The 19,909-nt window shown below is 37.0% G+C and overlaps 1 protein-coding gene across 1 annotated transcript in view; it reads left to right on the forward strand.

Annotated features, from left to right (window-relative positions):
• Positions 1-19,909, forward strand: part of DISC1 (DISC1 scaffold protein) — a 184,041-nt gene that overhangs the window by 60,584 nt on the left and 103,548 nt on the right. The window contains exons 7-8 of the mRNA XM_026844578.1: positions 4,921-4,975; positions 9,497-9,599. Coding sequence (XP_026700379.1) covers positions 4,921-4,975; positions 9,497-9,599 — 158 coding nt within the window. The remainder of the gene's footprint in view (positions 1-4,920; positions 4,976-9,496; positions 9,600-19,909) is intronic.

Raw genomic sequence — 19,909 nt, forward strand, 5'->3', positions numbered from 1 at the left:
GAATACATATTCATATGAATTGAGGGTTCAGCTCATCATGCTTTCTCATATGCATACAATCCAAGCGTAGGCTTCTAGGCCATTGCTCTTGAATTAGAAATTCAAATATGTGTAATTTTAAATTGTTCTGACTTGTGCTTTGTTTTAAGAAATGAAAACGGGGTTTTTTGCTTAAGCACTGTATTGTTGTATGGAGAATAGTGAAATAACAGGATCTGGAATAGTCTTTTAGGTGACAGAAATGTAAGGAAGAATATTTGCTGTTTAAAGGGCATTCTTTTTTCTTTCATTCTCTTCAGACAGAGATCAGAGATGGCTGCTTAGTTTCTGTATGAATATAAGAATTGGCAGTACAGAATTTATTTATTTATTTAACACTGATGCCATGTGTGTGGTATGTTCTATTGTGCAGTTATGGAAACTGCATTCTGACTACTCTTTTTTTTTTTTTTTTTTTTTTTTTTTTTTTTTTTGTCACTGTATATATGATTTTGTCCTTAACACAGGAACTGTTTCTGTTTAAGCAGTATGTATATTTATATACCTTGAATGTAGAGAACAGCATGACTTGCTTTTTGCCCATTTTCACTGTTTGAATATTTTCTTAGGAAACAAAACATAAATACACAATAGCCTGGTATGCAAAGGGAAATCTACTAGCAAAGGGGAAGGAAAGACATTCAGAAACATGCCTTCCTTTAGTAGAAAGCCATTCTTCCCAGTATTGTGCTAGTCAGTCTTCCTCTGAACAAAGCCGCTTCCATTGCATCTGTAATTCCTTCATGTAAATCATAACTTCTTAGAACATTCTTTAAAAGGCTTTTAAAACATTATCTGTTACATCATGATGTTTAACGTCCTCTGTGGTCATGTAGGGAGCCTGTGATAGAGCAAGGAATGTGTGAACCAGACCACTCGATTCTCAGTCTTCCTTCTGTTCCTTATTGCATTGAATTGGCTTTCTTTATTTCACCAGCACACCTTTTCTGATTATGAACACCATTGTCTCAGCAGGTTCCAACAGTGTTACTCAATTCAACATATTTGGTACCTATTTTTCTTTTAAGGTCACTGAGATACTTAAAAGGCACCGGCTTGCTTGAAGTATTGGGATCTTAAAATTTTTCTTGTAGTCTGTTACTATATGTCAAGTCAGCCTCAGCTCCTGAATATGCAGCATTCCCACATCCTCCTGCAGTTCTCCAGCTGAAGTCTGTGTTTTGCCAAAGTAGATAATATTTCATTCATCACGCAGAAAGGGTAATTCCTCAGCTCCTTGCTTTCCTGTTCTGGTTTAGCATGTATACAGTGATGCCCTAGGATGCAGCAAGTCTACATTCCTCTTCTCATTATGGATCCTAATATGTGTAAATCCACTGCAAGCCATTTAAATGATAGGCCTACATGGCCATCTGTGTGAATAAAGAAATTACACATGATGTATGGATTGCGGTCAGTTCTGCAAGTGTTAAAAACCTTTCTTTTCCTGCATTTAGTCAGTTAAATTTGCCTTAATTGAATTCCTGTCTTATTCTAGTCCTTCCATCAGCTAGGTCAAGAACTTTTGCTTTCTCTGTGATGAGTTAGCTTATATTGAATTTGAGAAGTAACTTCTAAATAGTCCTTATAATAGATTTCAGAGACTGTGAGGACAAGCAGTCAAATTCTTGATTAGCTGTTCTGTAAGAGAAGAATACCAATGAGTCAAAACTCTGGACATCTTCATAGGCAAGAGTTCAGTGTTATTCCAGTGAGCTCTTTTTAAAGCTATTTTCCCTGGTACTCGTAAGTAAAGCAACTTTTAAGCAGACATAATACCTCTCTTAAAATGATATATGATGCTCCAGGGTGGTGGTAAAAGAAAATACTATTTCTGGTTCAAGTCACATGTAACAGATCATGGCTGTTAAAGCCCTTTGTCAGTAGAATGAGTCAGTATTGACTGCCTGGTTTCTCTTGTGGGTCATTAGTTTGTCAGTTAATTGGAAAGCTTGTGAGCGGCTTCTCTGTGACGGCGTTTGTGGTAGAAGAAAACAACCTGGGAATAAACTTAGTTAAAAGCTGTTCATGGTTAGTAACTATGGCTGATTCCTACATGGTTTTGATGGGCTTTTTTGATTGTATGATGGGCTAATCTCTGAAAGGGATAAAGGGATTCCTATGGTATCTCTCTGAAGGCTAACAAGGATTCAAAGCAGGATACTACTGTGAAATTCATGGCATAAATAATACAGATACACTTGTTAAGAGTCTGCATGAATGCTGTAACTGTAACAAAAGGATTCTTTAGATTCAAGTCTGTGGTTAAAGTGGCTATTACTAGCTTGAAACAAAATGATGGTTTACTAATGATATTCTTTATTGATATGTGTCAGATTAATATAAAATTATCTTTAAACTGTAGTTCTGAAAAATTCTCTTAAAACTATCATTCTGCAGTCATTAAAATGGCAGTGTGTGATTCCTTATTTATTTTTCAGTGATTTGATAGATGCTCATAAAAAAAACCCAACCTGGATATGAAGAGGGTGTTTTCTCCCACTCAGCACCTGGACCTGAAAGTCTGCATGGGCTTGTGCATCCTTGTTAGGAATGCAGATACTACAACTAGGCCTTAGTTTGTAATGCTGTTTAGATGTATGTTTTAAAAAGAAATTAAAAATTGATCTCTCTTCTGTTAACTGAGTTTTGCAGAAGAGTGAAATGTTGTATGAACCTGGGGGTGGGGATGTGTGTGCTTTCTGTGAGGAAAGTAAACAGATAGGAGGAAAGGCACATGGAAGAGATTTGTTAAATAGAGGTGCCATCTTTATACTGTTGTTCTTCTGGCTATAACTGCACTTTACATTTTATCATGGCCTGGGTCTTTACAGTTGAATTTTATAAGGTCGTTTCAGAACAATTGGGTCAGTCACCCATTATTCATTCAATAACACACCACAGCCTTGCTGCTCCCTATTGTGTCCCTATTGTACACAAAGCCCAGCCTTTTTACATAACCTGACCAGCTCAGATGCTGATTGGGAGATGCTGAAAGTCACTGGGAGCTCCAGAGCCTGAGAAAACAAATGGATAAATAGTTCATCCCTCCGGCATGCCCAGAGGCAGGCAGAAAGCTAATAATGGCATCATTACACATGTAATATTTTGTGGTTTGCCCATATATTGCTGTAGAAAAGGGAGAAATTGGAGACTGCTATGTGGGAAATGTTGTTAAACCACTTTTATGTAGCTAGCCAGCTGCATTTCTGTTTGTTGCCACACAGAGACATTGACTTACAGTGTCATGAGTTATTTCTGAGGGGACTGCCTCATCTGGAGCTGGAGGGACACCCATGTGCTGTGGTGGTAAAGAGGTGACTGGCCTTTGCTGGGCTGTAGATTGAAAAGGTGTGTGCTCCGTGAAGCGGGGTGTTAGGGAAAGCAGTGCAAATAGCTGTCTCGTTAATGTGATTAAATAATATGCCGGGCAGCTGAAGTCTGCCTCTGAGGCTGTCTCACTCCTGTGTGCAGCTGGGCGAGGTGGTCCAGCCAGCCTTTCTGTAGGTGGTCAGTAACTGAGTGCAAGTTCAACGTCATGTATTTTGGGGTTCAGACTTATGTAAATGCTGACTCTTGAAACAGGTCTTTGTAAGTGCTGTGCTTGAAAAATACGAAGGAACAAGTTTTCAAAAGAAAACTGAAATGCATAGAGGTAGGCAGCAGGGACTGCGTGCATGTCAAAATGGGCACTCAGTCTTAATGTGTTCTTTCTGAATAACAGTGACTTGTGTTTCTTCCACCTGTAAAGGGAATACAATACTGCCTTATCTTGCAAGAGTATCACCGACATAAGCCCTGTGATGTTTCTGAAATGTTTGGATACTTCAGTGCCAAACACTAAAGAAAATCTCAGAAATAAATTAATAGTTCTTTATTCGGGAAGAATATCAGTGGTAGGTCATAAAAGAAGTACAATTTTTATAATGCACCTAAAAGGAAGAATTGAAGTGCTGCTGGTGGGGAGTGCTGGCTGTCATGTACAGTGAATTGAGGTGTCTGACAGAAAAGAAAATGGTGTGTGATAAAGTAATTGAACACTGTATAAAAAGTGTATGCCTGCTAAGTAGGAGGGAGGGAGGTGTTAAAGTTGTGAAAATAATCTCTGTGCTAACTCCTAATGTTTGATTTGATTTAGATTTTTGAATTTATGTTAAAAATGTTATTTATGAATTTATTTACAAGCACCAAAGACACAGGTTTACATTATGTTCAGTAATATCCAAGTAGTAAACCTATCTGTTTTTATATGTGGAAGAAAACCTTGAATTTTTTTATGTAAGCATGGATGATGCCTCAATTTCAGCCCACTGTTGAATCAGTTTGGTACAAATATTTTGTAGGTTTTTATTAAACTAAACAGAGTAGTGGTATTTCATGTAAAATTACAGTGAGAACAAGTGACTGCAGTTGAACTTCCCCTGGCAGAGTTGGAAATGGGGTTAGAAGAGGATAGTTACCTGCAAACTCTTTGTGTCAGAAACAACTTTGTGTTAGGTGTTTGGATGGTAGTCTAGCAAAGAACCAGTCCTGGACACTGCAGGGAACTTCTGAGATATTATGGTTATAATAATCATAATTGTGTTTCAGATGGTAAGTAAAATGCATATAAACTCATTAATTAAGAACTGTAATGCTAGGGTACAAACAGTTTTGCAAACAAATAGGATTAAGTGTGTAGAAATTGGGTTGAATGAATGTTGATTAGTCACTAGCAACACTGAAACAAAATACATAGATTTTATCTTTGTATTGGCTCTTTTGTGTTAGTATGAGTCATCTTAAAGCCTATGTGCTTCCATTTGAACAAGTGTCTTGTGTAGCAGGCAGTGATGAGCAGAGAAGGTCAACTTTATTTTATTTTATTTTAATCCCTTCTAGCCTTCAGGAAAAAGAACAATCATTCAGCATGTCCATTAAAGAAACTACTGCCAAAGTAAGTACACATCAGTTTTCAGTTCTTCAGAATATTTAGAGAAGCAGATCATAGCTTCCGTTTTAATAAATTGTCTGTGTTTTTAAAAATTGTTTTGTGGCGTTTCTTCTAAACAGATTTTGCATGTAAATATTTTTAAACATACACTCCAAAAACGCCCCAGTTTATATTTGGACAGGCCACAGAGATTATGCTTAAGGAAGCAGATGGAGTAATTTATTGTTTCTTGGCTTATGTTTGCTAGTGATCAGTTTTCTCACTGGTCTCCATTTTGGAGCAGACTCCTTAGCTTCATGAAATGAAAGTGAACTCTGGTCACAGGTGAATGTTTTTACTCATAACTCAGATCCTCTTACTTTCCTAGCTGATTTCCTTGATGTGAAGGAAGAGCATAAATGAAGTACCGCTTTTCCCTGCCTTTTCACTAATAACAAACTAGCAGTCTAATTCTTATCCCCCTTTAAAAATACAAAGAAAAGTGATGTGGCATACTTAGCATACCTTTTGTTTCTCACCAGAGATGTTAATGCTTTTCCTTTAATTTTCTTATTTCTCATAGCATCCTTCCAAGAAGGAGAATACTAAAGTTTTTATTTCAGAATGGCACAGTGAGCCATAGAGCATCTTTGCTCCAGGACTGCTCTAGAAAAAGAGTTCAATTTGTGATAGCTAATTCATATAGGTCTATATGGAACAGGGAGTGGAAAATATTTCTGGCTTTTGATCAGTAATTAATTTATACTCTGAAATACGGTTATTTTTGATGTTCTTTCTCTAATATGATTCGCCACAATTAGTGAATATTTTATCCTTTATAATCTTTTCTTCCTAGTCATCTTGACCAGTGCTTTTAGTGTGCACTTGTTAAAAAGACTGTTTAGACTGCATCTCAATACCCCTCCCTCATTCTCTCCTCCTTTATTTTGAGCTCATTCTCCTCTGTTCCTTGCTTATGCACACATCTTAGGAAAAACTAGTATAGACAACTATAACTTGATGCTCCTCCCTGTATTTTTTAAACAACTATGAATAAAGTACCAAGGAATTGTAGTTGACCTATCGCTCATCTACTAAAATGAATGAGACATTCGGTACCTCAGAGGGATTATCTGAAGCTATCTGCAAGCTAAGACTGAAGTTACGGATTTTTGCCTTCTTCCCAGAAAATGTGTGCCTCTTGACGTTTTATTTAATAACTGTAGCATCTAGACACTTTTTCAATAAGAGCTGAAACACTGGGTGACAGTTGAGAAGTCTGCAAGGTAGAATTCCACAGCCTGTTTAGTTCTTTAAAAATTCAATAGATAAAAATACTATTTTAATTTCATTCTGTTCATATGTGATGGCTTTTATTTATTAGAGAAGATAAATAGGAAGCACGTAATGAGACTTCTCCAAATCATTCATTATTTTATTTATTTAGATTGACTTATCCTATTATTTTCTTCTCAAACTGAATAGAGCTAGTTTTTTAAACCTTTTCATTGTATGGGAAAAACACCACTTTGTCAGAGGTCTCTTCTTCCTCCCTGTGCCATTAGTATTTATACGGCCTTTTCTGCCACATCTGTGTTGTGTTCAGCTGAAGCTGCAAAAGCTCTAGATTTAGTCCTTCCTTCAGAAATTAATACTTGCTTTTGCTAATAGCAAGATTGTGTTGTTTGGAAGATCCAGGTGGGCTGTCCTTCAGGCAGTGTAAAGAGAATTTTTCTATCTTTTCCAAGGTGCTGTTGTAAAGAAATATGAAGGTTACTCAAATTTTTTTTTTTTTTCTTGAGATGGTTGGAGGAAGAGTAAATTTCAGTGCTTTAGTCAGTGTTCTTGTCCCTGTTTCTGCTGCTATAGATTAACATCATACACTGGCAAGATGGAAGGGGATGACAATGGGCAAATGTGCTTTTGATATTTTGCAGCTTTTCATCTTGATTCCACATATCTTTGCTAACCAGCATCCTGCTGGTTTCAGATAGACTGCTGTTTTGAATAATGTTTGTGTGTCTGAACACAGATTTGTAAGGTATATTCCTAAACAGAAACCTTTTATTTTTTGAAAGTCTGCTTTAAAAAAAGAAAAAACAAACCAAAAAACACACACAGGCCACTGAAGAGAGTTTTAAAATAGATACGGTAATATTTGACTGTGAAGAATTTTTCTGAAACTGAAAGGAAGTCTTTTTGGACTTGGAGCTCATTGGTCCCCATGGACTGCAGCAGAGCTGGTCGCTGTGGACAGGGAAAGGTCATTGCTGGGGCCACAGGCACAGGTGCTTGCGATCAGGCTGGTTAGGGGAGGATGGTGCATTCCCCGAGAGCAAAGGAGGAGCTTTGTGAATGTTCATCATCTTTACTAGTAAAGAAATAACCTTTCCTCAGTGGCTGAAGAAGCTACTGTAATAAATGATGCTAGCTGTTATTAAGATAAAATAATTAGAAAAAATTAAAAGAATTGGAGCTTGTAGAGTAGAACTGATGTAACGTTGAAGAAGTGCTATTAGTTTAGAGGACATTATATTATTTTGCCTTTCCCAGTTGCTCATTTAGTTTTGTTGAACTGTGCCATATGATAGCACTGAAGATTAATGTTGTTCATTTATCTACAGAATTCATGTGACACAGATACAGGCAGAGTCTTGCTAACGTACTTATTTCATGTTCCAGGAGAATTATCTCTGCCAGCTAGAGGAACTTCCTTTCAGCCTATGTTCCCTGCATTTGCTCCATTAATAGAGAGTGCCAGTGAGCTTCATTCTGATGGTAGTGCTTACAAAGTGGACAGCGCTCACTAGAAACTGATTAAACCTCCCAGCTTATTTTGCGTAATTGCCAAACAGCTGTCTACTGGTAATGACTTTAAGTTACTACCAGCATGGGATATATTCATATACTTTTCCTGGAGCTGAAAGATTCCCCATCTAATTGCAATTCACTGAGCCATTCAGTACCCCTAAAGAGAGAGTGCTGCTTAGAATGAAGTTATTAAAAACTTTCAAATTTATTTTGGAGATGTGAGACAGAGATGACCTCTGGGTTCTTTGGGCATGTTTATTCACCTCTGACAGGTTTGGGTTTTTTAAAACATTTCAAGTGAATTAGTAGGTAAGTCTCTTAGAAGAGGGTATTGAAATAAAATGAAGTATCTTGGAACTGAAAAATTATAATAGGTGCAGAAGTGATGAGATATATGGGGTTTTTTTTAAATTAATGGGAAGACTCTGAAGTCTTTAGATAGTAACAGTTACTGCTTGGAGGATAGTTCTGTTGTCTCGAGGAAAAAAAAAAATGACCCATTTATAGTTAAGAGATTCTTTCAGCTAAAGCAAGAGGGTATTATCCATTTAAAAGGATTTAGAGTTAGTGTCATATCTGAATTATTGTACTTTAATTGTACAAACAGATAAGCCATTAGAGCTGTAAGGTTTTTACTCTTAAAAAGTGAAGTGGTAGCTATGCTTCTATTAATAAGCATGGCATATACACTTGTTTTTGAGGTGGGGGGAGGAAGTCAAGGGGGGTGGGGAAACTTTCCTCTGGGAGATTTCATTTCACATCTCATTTCTTCACAACTGGCCTGTGCCTCTCTTGACTGTTGCTTTACCCTTGGTTCCAATGAATGCAATGTTTTCTCAAGTGTCAGCTACAATTTTAAGCAAGTGTTTGATGGCTGCCTTCAAAACAAGATTTGCCTTAGCTTGATGAGAGATTTTTTTGTTTGTTCATTTACTTTCCTTCACAAATGATGCAATATGGAGAACCAACAGTTTTGATTATCTGGGAGTTGTGTAAATTGCATATGCTATATAAGGTCCTTCTGAAGTGATAATGTACACTTAAATGTAAAGTACAGAAATAGTTGCACTTCCTTTTTTTTTTTTTTTTCCCTCCTGTGTCTCTCCATGTTTTTAATACCAGTCCTGATTAATTGCTGAAGGAACTTCCAGTTAAAAAGATAAAAAAAAAGAGATAGGAAAAGTCAGAAACCTGAACCCCAGTCAGCTGTGTCTCCTGATCGTGAAACAAAGTACAGTATGGAGCTGCCGTAGCCTTATTTATTGCCTTTGCAGATAATTAATGATGGCTGCTTTGCCTTTTTCCAGTTAAGATGTGCGGCATGTTATATTTTGTATAAAAATTGCTGTACATTCTGTGTTATGACATCTTGAACTCCAAACATTGGCTTATTTATGCTTCAGGCGTCACTGTTAATGCTAGAATTGTACAAAATTTGTAGCATGGCCCTTCTTCTCTGTGCAGCCTCAGCATCTAGTAGTGAAACATCCTCTGTCGTGAAGGTAGCTAATGCTAATACTGTTCCCAATTTTTATAATAGTATGTGTGGCTAAGCCTGGAAGTTTTGATTTATGTTGGATATTTCTATAAAGACATCACTTTATTAAGCTTTCTTCACCTTGCTGTAGGATGTTATGTTGTGTCTGTAAATGAAGAACATTTGAAGCCTCGTTTAAATTGCCTTATACTTTTACATGAATGAATTCTATATCATGGCTGTCTGCCTCAATCTAGGTTTGCACGAGTCAGAAACTCTGCAGTACTTTGAGGAGGAAAGTGAGTGATATTGAGACTCAACTACCAGCTCTACTTGAGGCCAAAATGCTGGCTGTTTCAGGTAAGTTTTAAGTGATGAGAATGACTAACATTGAGTGAGTGGTGTGTTCAAGCAGTTGTTGACCTTTTCATAGCTGAGACTTCTTAAGAAAAGCCATTGATGTGCACATGTCTAGATCCCTTGAAGGTGTGGCAAGTCTGGCTGAATCAAGCTGTGTCATGCCTTGTGTAAGGTACTTCAGGCCCCTCTCCGTGGCTAGGAAGTACTGGCAAAGTGAATGCTGTGTGGTAGGCAGTAAGCATGCAAAGAACATGATATTTTTCCATAGGTGAAATTGATAAATAACTATCAATAGCTGTTCCTGGACCTTACAAGTTAAATGCCTAGAGCTCTCTAGCTAAGACCATAAATTTACAACAAAGGTATAATAATTACAAGTGTGGCTTTAAATGACACTTTAAAAGGGAATACAATAATTGGCAGCTTCTGCTGTTCAGATCATTAAACAACTAATGTAGGCAGCAAAAGAGCAATTTGGTCCTTGGTGCACTCGTGCATGTTATTTACAACCAGTAAAACACTGAAATGTGATTACAGAGTCTGATACATAGCAGCTTTACATGCCACTTACTTGGGATTACTGCAGTGTTGACCAAGGAAAAAAGGCAGAGCATGGTTCTATCCCTTAATTTTGAAGAGGTGGGTTTCCTAATTCAGCAAATTGTTTGCAGACATGTAACTAGGTGTCTCTTTGCTAGACACCTGCCTCAGAGGCAGCTGAATAGGAGGGAATGTGGACTTGGGCACAAGTTAAAAAAGGCTAGACAGTTTTTAATACATGTGAAAATTACATGCTGTAGATATCTGCTGGTGATTTACCTTCTCAATTAGATACAAGAATCTACTACCAGCACACATGAATTATTTTTAAATGAAACCTTGTGCAGTTTCACATGGTTTGTTTGCCAAAAGTGTATAAGGTCAGGATTGAGCAAAATCCTAAAGGAAATTAGGGACCAGATCTTGTATCAGTGCTGAGCATGCCCAATTTCCTTGCTTCTCGTAACACCTTTTTGAAATGGAAACCCTCTCTATTTCTCTGTATCCACCTGCAAGAGGTAAGCGGAGCAATCATCCTTCTCTGCCTGTGGGCTGTTTGAACATAGGTAATTTTCTTGCTGTCAGAAATGGGGTCAAAGTTTTCTGCAGCCATTTTATGACTTTCTCGAGAACAAAATAGCCCACAAACTGGACTTGCAATGCTTCATGCTACCAACAGGAAGCAGCTGGCCAGAAAAGATGTACCTCAGTCTGACTTTGAGAGAGTAAATGACAACTTGAGGATGATTTCCAAAACATTCATAACAATATTTTATACTTGTTAGCTCTTAAAGGAGGTTGCTTGTTTCAGGAATAAATTCAAAAGGCAATTTAATGCTGATGTTTCTAGAAACTGTATTCATAGTACTGTGACTCTGATTGCCTTCCTGTGCTTTTTAAGAAGTATCAGTGCTATTTTGTAGTACTGATAAGAAGCACTGTTTCTTTTTTTTTATTCTTACTTTGAAAAACCCTTACTTCAGGGAATTTTAATGACTGTGAATAATACAATCCTAAATTGTTACTGAGGCAAAATTCTGAAGGGAACTGGTTGAAAATTGAGGATGAAATGTAATTTGGTGACAGTGGATACTGTAATTTCTTTACCTCATTGTAAGATATGGATACATTTAGTTGATGTGATGGCACTTGCTTATGTGAAATGCAGAGTAACATGCAGAGGATGCAGGGGAAACATAAGAATCAAAAAAATTCGTGCTCTGAAGACCTGAAAGTTTAAAAAAAAAATAAATTAATTGTCTTGGAGCATGAAGAAATAAAATGAGAAAGGCCAGGATGCAGAATGAATTGCAACTAGCAGAGAAGCAAGTCAGGAAGAAAAGATTTGGTAAATGCAAAACTGGAAAGAGGAAGGAAGAGATAAAAATAGCTTTTTTTTTTTTTTTTTTTTTTTAAGGTGAAAACAGTGAGGAGTGGATAATATAGAGAAGTCTGAATTATTCAGTTTCTGTGTATTCCTGTGTTAGGCATAAATGGAATGACACCCCTTAAATAAGGCATAGTTAACAAGTAGGTCTTAACCTTTTAAATACTGGTTAAGATTTAAGCATGATACTGTATGTATGTATCCCCTGAACTGTCAGGCAGCCAACAGAATGTTAGTGAATGGCCTGGATATATTAAATCGTTAGACGGTGGGAGAATCTTCAGTTGGGTAATATCCAATTATTTAAGGACAGCCTTGGAATAGTGTGAAATTTGGAGGAAGTCACAGTGCATGTACAGAAGTTACATTAAGTTTTTCATTTAGTCTGGAAGCATCAGGTAGGGATAAATGTTATTTCTGATTTTTTTACTGTAGCAGTCAGATCATTCATTCAATTTCTGCAGACAACTGTATTAATGGATACTGAGAAAACTATTTTCTCTAAACAGATGTTTCATCATTTTTGATTAACATAGCATTTTCCTTGAGGAAGCAGAGTTAAGTGATTTTTGGAACAGTGTTAAATCAAAAAACTAAATGCAGTTAAACACATCTGGATTCATGTATCCCAAAAGTTAAATTAGATGAATTTAAGAATATAGTGAAGTGATGCATTAGTTTCCAGAGCTTACGTGTGATGACTTGGAAAGCATGATATATACCTCAGCTTTTAATGGCTACCTTGATAGCTTCAGACAACATTAATCTTCTACATGAACTGTACTTTCTATTCCAAACACACTGCTTTACAGTAGTGGTGTATTTGCACCAGAAAATATAATAATATAGCTGGTATTGTTTTGAGGGGAAACTACTACAATAATGCAATGTAAGCATAACAATTCTATTAGTCCTGTCAATACAATACTTTGGATATTGAGACTGTATAATGATACTCTAAAAACACGAATCAAGGCTGCATATGCAAGTGTTTTTCCTTCCTATTATTTTGTCATTGGGAGAAATGTAAAATTAAATTTGGAGGAGAAAGAATGAAGGTTTGTGAATCTTTGGATTATTGAAGGCCATAGAAAAAATACAGCAGATTAATTAAATCCCAGTGAGATTTCATACCAAAAAACCCTCCTAGACTTATATTCGAGGTATTTCTGTGAACATTTACAATTCAGATCCTTTATATCAACAACTCCTTTACTTCTGATTGGCACTTGCCAGTTGTGATAAATAACTTGCAGTTAATGCTCCTGAGATGCTAGTCCAGTTAATGCTCCTGAGATGCTAGTCCATAATTTTTCTCCAAACATAATTAGTAGAATCTTATTATATTATTCACATTTTTTAAGTCAGTAGCTTTAGCTAATTATAGTTAATAAGTACTCCTGATTGCATGAGATATTACTGTTGACATACACATTTGTAAATACTTATTGATGAAATCTTAGGGTTTGGCATCTGGTGGTTTGTGTTGTTTTTTTTTTTTAAATTGAAACAAAATACATTAATGTTAGTGCTTAGAAACCTGCATGTGATTATAATAACAGTTTCTTCTTATGTTAGCTCTTAACATGCTTATAAAACAATTTTAATCAGTTATGGGAAGAACATGGCAGTACATGATACTCTTCTTTCTGTTAGGATCATGTGACTACTTAGCATGAAATCTGGGGGGGGAGTAAATTGCAGATGAAATAATCCTAAACCAGTAAGAAAATTCAAATGGGATGATACGTAAGCAAGTGTGAATGTAACAGTAGAAATACTATTAGATTTTGTTTTCCTACTTTGGGCTGTTTTGCAGGAGAGCAAATAATATGTGAGAAATGGTGTGTTTCTCTTTTTTTCCTTAGTGAGAAAATAATTTGGGAATAGGAGAGAGAATGTAAACTAAAATGAATTTTTAGTCATACGTACATCAGTTTCCTGTATTTGAATAAAAGAGGTCGTTGGGTCGTTGGCTATGTTTTACAGTGTCTTCATAGACCCTATATGAATTTTTTTTCCTCTTGAAAATATGTAATAGCATGGGACTAGGCAGCCAGCAGGTGGCTAGTAGGGAACTAAGCAGACATGAATGAAATATTGAATTCATTATGTAGTTATCTGAGGTGCGTGTCATTAATTTACCTTATATCTTTGAAAGTACAAATTAGATCCAAACACAGAAGTTGGAATGAGGTGACTTGTAAGTAGTTAAAAAAAAATATTCTGATCTTAAAACTGTCTATACCAGTACGAGATCATGTGTCATCATCCTATAATTAGCACTGTCTCTCATTAAATACCTGCAAGTGGGAGCTGCTTAGAAATACTGTTCTGGGATGATTTCCATCAGTACGGTGAAAAGGGTTTTCTTTTTATGTCAAGGTAGAGGTGTAGTTTATAAATAGCATGACATAAATACTAGATACCATATTTTCACAAAACTGAATGCTAGGACTGTTGCCTTTGTCTGCTCTTTGATGCTCATTTAGGGCAAGTTCTGAATAGCTCAGAAAGCAACTGCAACAAACCTCCAGCCTTCCAGCTTTGGTGCTAAGCATTCCTGTTGGGAATGAGTGTGTTAGAGAGGGGACAGAGCAGTCAGGCTGGAAAATGCCAGTGCAGGCTGAAGGATACTTCCAGACATATATCTGTGTGCTTTGGTAAGGTGGATGTCTCGTCTTCATGCCTGTGCTATATTCTTTCATTTCATGCAGAAATAAGTATGGGCATAAAGTTCTTGATGTGATGTTGAGATCTTCCCCAGGCATGCTACATACAGCTCTTAATTTGCCTTTCATTGAAAGGCAATGGTACTCCTGTTTTTTACATCTTTCCTGTTTCTGAGAACTGTTGTTTGGTAACAGTTGGAGAATTTGGCTAGTCTTAGAGGCAAAAATACCAATGCCTCTTTGTGCCTTCTCATGAAGGCTTAGGGTTTTTTGGTGAATTGGAGACCAGTAGGGATCTGTGTCCTGTCAGGTGACATAGATGCTTCCCTACTTTCAGATTCTTGCTTCCAGCAGAGGTCTGGGTTGATGGTTTAGAGGCATATTGAGATTAATTCCTCTTCGTGCCTGTATCACAATGTCTGGCCCTAGTATGCAATGCTGTGTATTGGCATGCCTTTCCAAAACAGTCACTTTATGCTCCATGAAGTAAAATTTGCCACTTGTGTATTGGTGCAAGTGATGTATTGGCAAGCTGATTAACTCATTTAAAAAAATAATGCCAGAGAGCCCCTCTAAACAAGCTCTCAAACAGTCACGCAGACCTCAGACAGCTATGCTATTTGTCTTTTAATCTCATTTCCAAATGAGACTGCTGGATGTTACTGGCTTTCAGTGAACTTCAAGGATAATTTGTTGTAGCTGAAGTTCCAGCATATGTGACCAGACAGCAGAAAATCATTGCTTCCCTTGCAGAAGTCAGTCATGTAATAACTTACTCTTTTTCTCTTCTGTTACTGAAGCTGTATCCCTGGAGTGTGAGAGAAGGTCAAGTAATCTCTTTGACAGTTCTTTTTCTGGGGTTTTATGCTCAAAGGAGAAATGTTAGATGGGGAGAGCTGTCAAGGGAAGATGCTCTCTCCCCAGGGAAAGGGTATGCTGTGGTCTGGAGAGGACATGAGAAAACCCCTGTGCAGTATGCAGAAGGGGGCAGTGATGTCCCTCTTTTCACTGACTGTCCAGAGGGCCAAGGCGACAAATCTCTGAACCTCAGTGAATGTACTTTTGGTACCTAAACCTAGGTGGCTTGAATGTTTCTCTCCCTGATTCTTCTCTGGTTTTCTTTCCTGGCCTGGTTAGTAAGAAAGGAGGTTGAATTTCACTCAGCCATCAAGATCATGGCGATCAGGTCTGGGCTGTTTCCCTACTCCCATCATGTCCCTTCCTCTCCAGTGGTAGTAATAGTGAGTGGAGGCAAAGACAGGAGAGAGAGGAGATGTAAAAGAACCAGAGATTGAAAGGCATATGGTGAGTGGGAGCTGTGAGGGAGGGGGAAATGATTATGTAGGGAAGCCTGTGTGCATATGTCTGCTATTGGGTGACCCTTGAGCCTTGGAGTCACTTTCAGTAGGGCATCCTTTACTATGTTGCAAGAGGATTATACAAGACTTGCAATAACCATTTATTGGTTACTGCATGTAGTAAATTACTGGGACTAACCTGCTCCTGGGCTATATTTGTCACCCTCAGTGCTGACACTTGAGAGCATCCACCAGTAGCTATTGCTCTTTAGAACAGGTTGTGTCTGAGTACTGCTGAATTGCCATCTTCCAGACCTCTGCCTTTTTCTTCAGGGTTTTTCTGCCTTTTCTCATTGGTAATTTTCATTTGAGCCTTTGAGTTGTTATATATTAGTGGTTTAAAATTTTATTGTTTTTTTGTCCCCATCCTCCCCTTTTTTTCTTTTATTTTTGTTTTGTATTTCTGTGTTGCTCCGTGGTGACTGATTCAGTGTGGGTACAAGAGGCTTTCGGTAGCAGAGAATTCCTCCTCCAGATATATGTCTGTGGGGTCTCTTGATGGCTTCTAGATAGATTTTCTTACTTTACCTTTCAGGGTCACATCAATCATTCAGTTGCATTATGCTTCATAAAAGTGTTGGCATGTATTATTGCTTAAAAACAATGATTGTGATTCAAATATGCTGGGATTTGATAAAATGTTTCAGGAGATGATAGACTGTCCCTCATTTGCTATTTGTTTTTTTCAGAGGTGCAAACACACAGGCAGCACTTTCAAAATCTTACATTTCTGTCATGTTTTTAGCTTTTCTCTTTTTTTGTGAGCAGCTGAATGATAATTTATTTTCTTCAGTTTCTTTTCTGATGTTGGAATCAGTTTGTATTCTCATTAATCACAGGCTGGAGGATTTTTACCCTCGAATTCCAGTGCTATTGATAAATACCATGATGGCAAATGCCCTAAGCTAAAATGTAAATTTTCACTTTCTTATGTATTATTAAAGGTAGTGTTAGTCTATGAAGAATTAGCTTATAGATAATGATAAATAACGACCAACCTATTCTTTACTACATTCAAGCCAATGTCCAGTATGTATGCTTTACTGTTATGCAAAAATTGCTTGTACTACAACAAACATAGTTTCAGTAGAGATGGGGCATACCTCTCGGCTTCAAGTATGGATAATAGAAACTATGAACGTATGTAATTTCTGGTGTAATTATGAGAAAAAGTGGGAGTAAAAAACTTATGGGCCACTAGCTTTGTCTTGTATTTTTGAAGGGCAAATATTTAACAAAGCTTAAATAATAACACATTTGTTGTTTTTACAAAATGGGACGGATTTCAAACCATATTTTTAGTCAATTTGTTGCTGGCAAGTGATACCAAAATACTGATATGTTAGTTTGAGACTACTAAACGGGCAACAATCTGCCCAATATAGTAAAATCTGTCAATGAGCTCTTATAAGGGACGTGAGTTTGTGGCATGTAACTGTGTATAGAGAAAATATACTTGGTATGCAGGGCACTAAGTCATACAAGGGCAATTTTGGGAAAAAAGGAAAATAAGGTAAATATATAATTGCTTTTACTCACTGTAAATAGAAATAGTATAACTACTTTGTGCCTGAGGATAATAAAAAAACCCACAACAAATTGCCAATTTGAGTTGTTTTGCTTGATTTGGCTGGTATTTTTGGCCTTCATGCCGACCTGTTGGTAAAGAGCAGGGAATGAAGGATGTACATGAGAAGAAAGCCCTAGAGGGAAAGATTAAGGAGGAAATTTAAACTGGGTTTTTATTGCTGTCTTTTGAGATAATGCAGTCTTAAGCCCCTCAAAGTTAAGTGTACATATCCAGCTCCTTATGAGAGTGTACTGCAAGTGTGTTATTCAACCTCTTCAAAGAACTGGATGCTCTGAATTAGCTGGAAAGTGAAAATACAACTACTGTTTTACTTGTAGAAATATAATCAGTTTGGCCAAGTTCATGTGAAACGATTTCAGATTTTGTGATAATCCCAACTTTACTCCACATGGTTATTCTTCACCTTCCTCTTCCTCCCATTTTATCCAAACACTGTTGATTCCATGCATTTATTCAAGTTTAAATGGAATGAATTTAAGATTCTGATAGAGCAACAGACTTTCTAGCCTCGACATTTATAAACAGTTTTCTCAACTTGTGGCTTTTCCCATTTGGTGTGCCAGTTTGTCCCCAACATGTTTATAAGTAGATGTATGCAGTGGCTAAAATTGCACATCGCTAGTAAGCATCACTGTGAGACAGGAGGAAGGATGGGAAAAGTGGCATTTTGCCCTTCAGTCCCCTTCACAGAATCCCTTCCTCACTTCTTGGTTTAGACCAGAAGCTCAGCTTTGGTCTTAGATTATTAATTCTTTAGTTTTGTTGTCTTTGTACAGATTTTTCTGAGTGAGCAGTCCTATTAGCTTCAGTAATTTTTTTTTTTTTTTTTAATTTGCTGGGAAGAGCTAGGACTGACTTTATTTATCTAATGTCACCCAACTAGAACCCTCCCAGCGGTATGGCTGTATAAAGCATAGCTCTGAGTGGTTGACAAAGTAACAGTTATTGTGTTCACTTAGGCAAAATATTTATTTTATCATCAAAAAGAGGAATTTTAATATTTTCAGGATATTAGCAGAGTAAAATATTTTGACACATGTCTTCAGAGTGTTTCTACGGCATCAATGTAACTGTGTCTCTTAACAAACAAAAAACCCCAGGAGGGCATGTTTTTAATACTGGCAGCCATGGGATTATATATTAATTTTGTATATCTACTTTCTTACAGCATTTAGAAAGCAGTTATTTTGGTTGCTGTGATTGAGGTCACTGATGGCACCTGTGAGGCATGAGTTAGTATACACTCTGCTGAATTTTCACTGCAGATTTCTAGACATTTCTGCTGTAAGGGGGAGCTGCATCAGGTAGTTTTGGCTTTTGGGTATATATATCTGATGCCATTTTCTCATAGCCTCAGTTTTGATATAAATTTCCCCTCTGGGAATTCAGATCCATTCAATATGTATAAAATTTTCATATGTAATATCATACCTTTTTCATTGCTAACTTCTGAAATGTAGGAGCAGGCTCCAGATTCTAATGAAGAATCTCTTGCCTTCATGTTTTATTAAGGCCCTTGTGTGTTGATCCTTGGGATGAGTTCAGGGGAAATAAAGGTTCACTGTTTAAATCTTTTTGCCTTAGAAGCATCTGAATATCTGCTATTTTTCCAGTGATGTTGTTTTGCTTATCTTGCTGCTGTGTTTTGCCCATTTGGAAACATGACAGATTAAGATAACATTTGTGCTGTTGTTTCCCAGTAAATGCACTGGTAAGCCATAAGATCCTACTGTTTGTAAAGCATATTTATAGTTATTTAACTGTATAATTCTTTGTAAGATAGAACTCGCAAACAGGGTTTTAGCTGAGAATTGGAAATAAGGGGGTTTTGAACTCTTAAAAAGAATCAAAAAAAGGTCAGCTTTAAGCAAGGAGAAGGGGTTGACTAAACTACCATAGCCTTGCGACTAAATTTTAAAAAAACACAAAACCAACACCAAAACCAAACAAGGCTACCATACGCTACCAAGCAGTGTTCAATTTTTAAGCTTCATTTATTTGATACAGTCTTTTCCAAAGTTTTGGAAAGTGTGATCTCTCTTTGGCACATCTGTTCTCATATGGCCACTTGAGTTTTCAGCAGCATCTTTCCTCCTGGAGGATGGTTGTAATTATTTGCTGGAAGTGCTTTCGTTCACTCTTAGGCTCTGGAAGAATGAAGCCACTCTCAGCAGCTGGTCGTGGTTTACCATATTCCAACCAGTGTCCCATTCTTGCTCCTAACAGCAGCCAAAACATTCCTGTTTAAGACTTTGTGACTAATGCTTTTGCGACACCAGGTAAAAACAATGTAATACCACAATTTAGGATGCTCTGATGTGGATTTGATGTTTTGGATTATGTCTTAATTTTCTAAAATAAACTTTTAAATTAATCTGTTTTGTATAAGCAACAACTTACTATGTTCCTGAAACAAAAGCCAAAGGACACCTTTATATCTGAATAAGGTGGTAGTATTATAAAGTTATTTCAGGAGTCTATAAAGTCATTGCACATACTTCAGAAGCTGATGAGACATCTGAATGTGTGACTGTATGTGCTTTACATTAATATTTGCTTCAAGACTAATTTTCTAAGTACCTTTATTTACTAGATGCCTTTACTTATTAGATCATGCCACTAAATTTTTGCTAAATTAGGATGATGCTGGAGTTATAGATCTTGTGCTAGAGATCTCTTGTATTGGGCAAGTCTACATGGAAATTATTTTTGTCAAGTATTCTTTAGATTACAGTGGGTTTTCTGTGTTGTTTTGTTTCCCC

The sequence above is a fragment of the Athene cunicularia genome (assembly GCF_003259725.1).
Source record: "Athene cunicularia isolate RWA chromosome 3 unlocalized genomic scaffold, athCun1 chr3_part1, whole genome shotgun sequence".
Taxonomy (NCBI): Eukaryota; Metazoa; Chordata; class Aves; order Strigiformes; family Strigidae; genus Athene; species Athene cunicularia.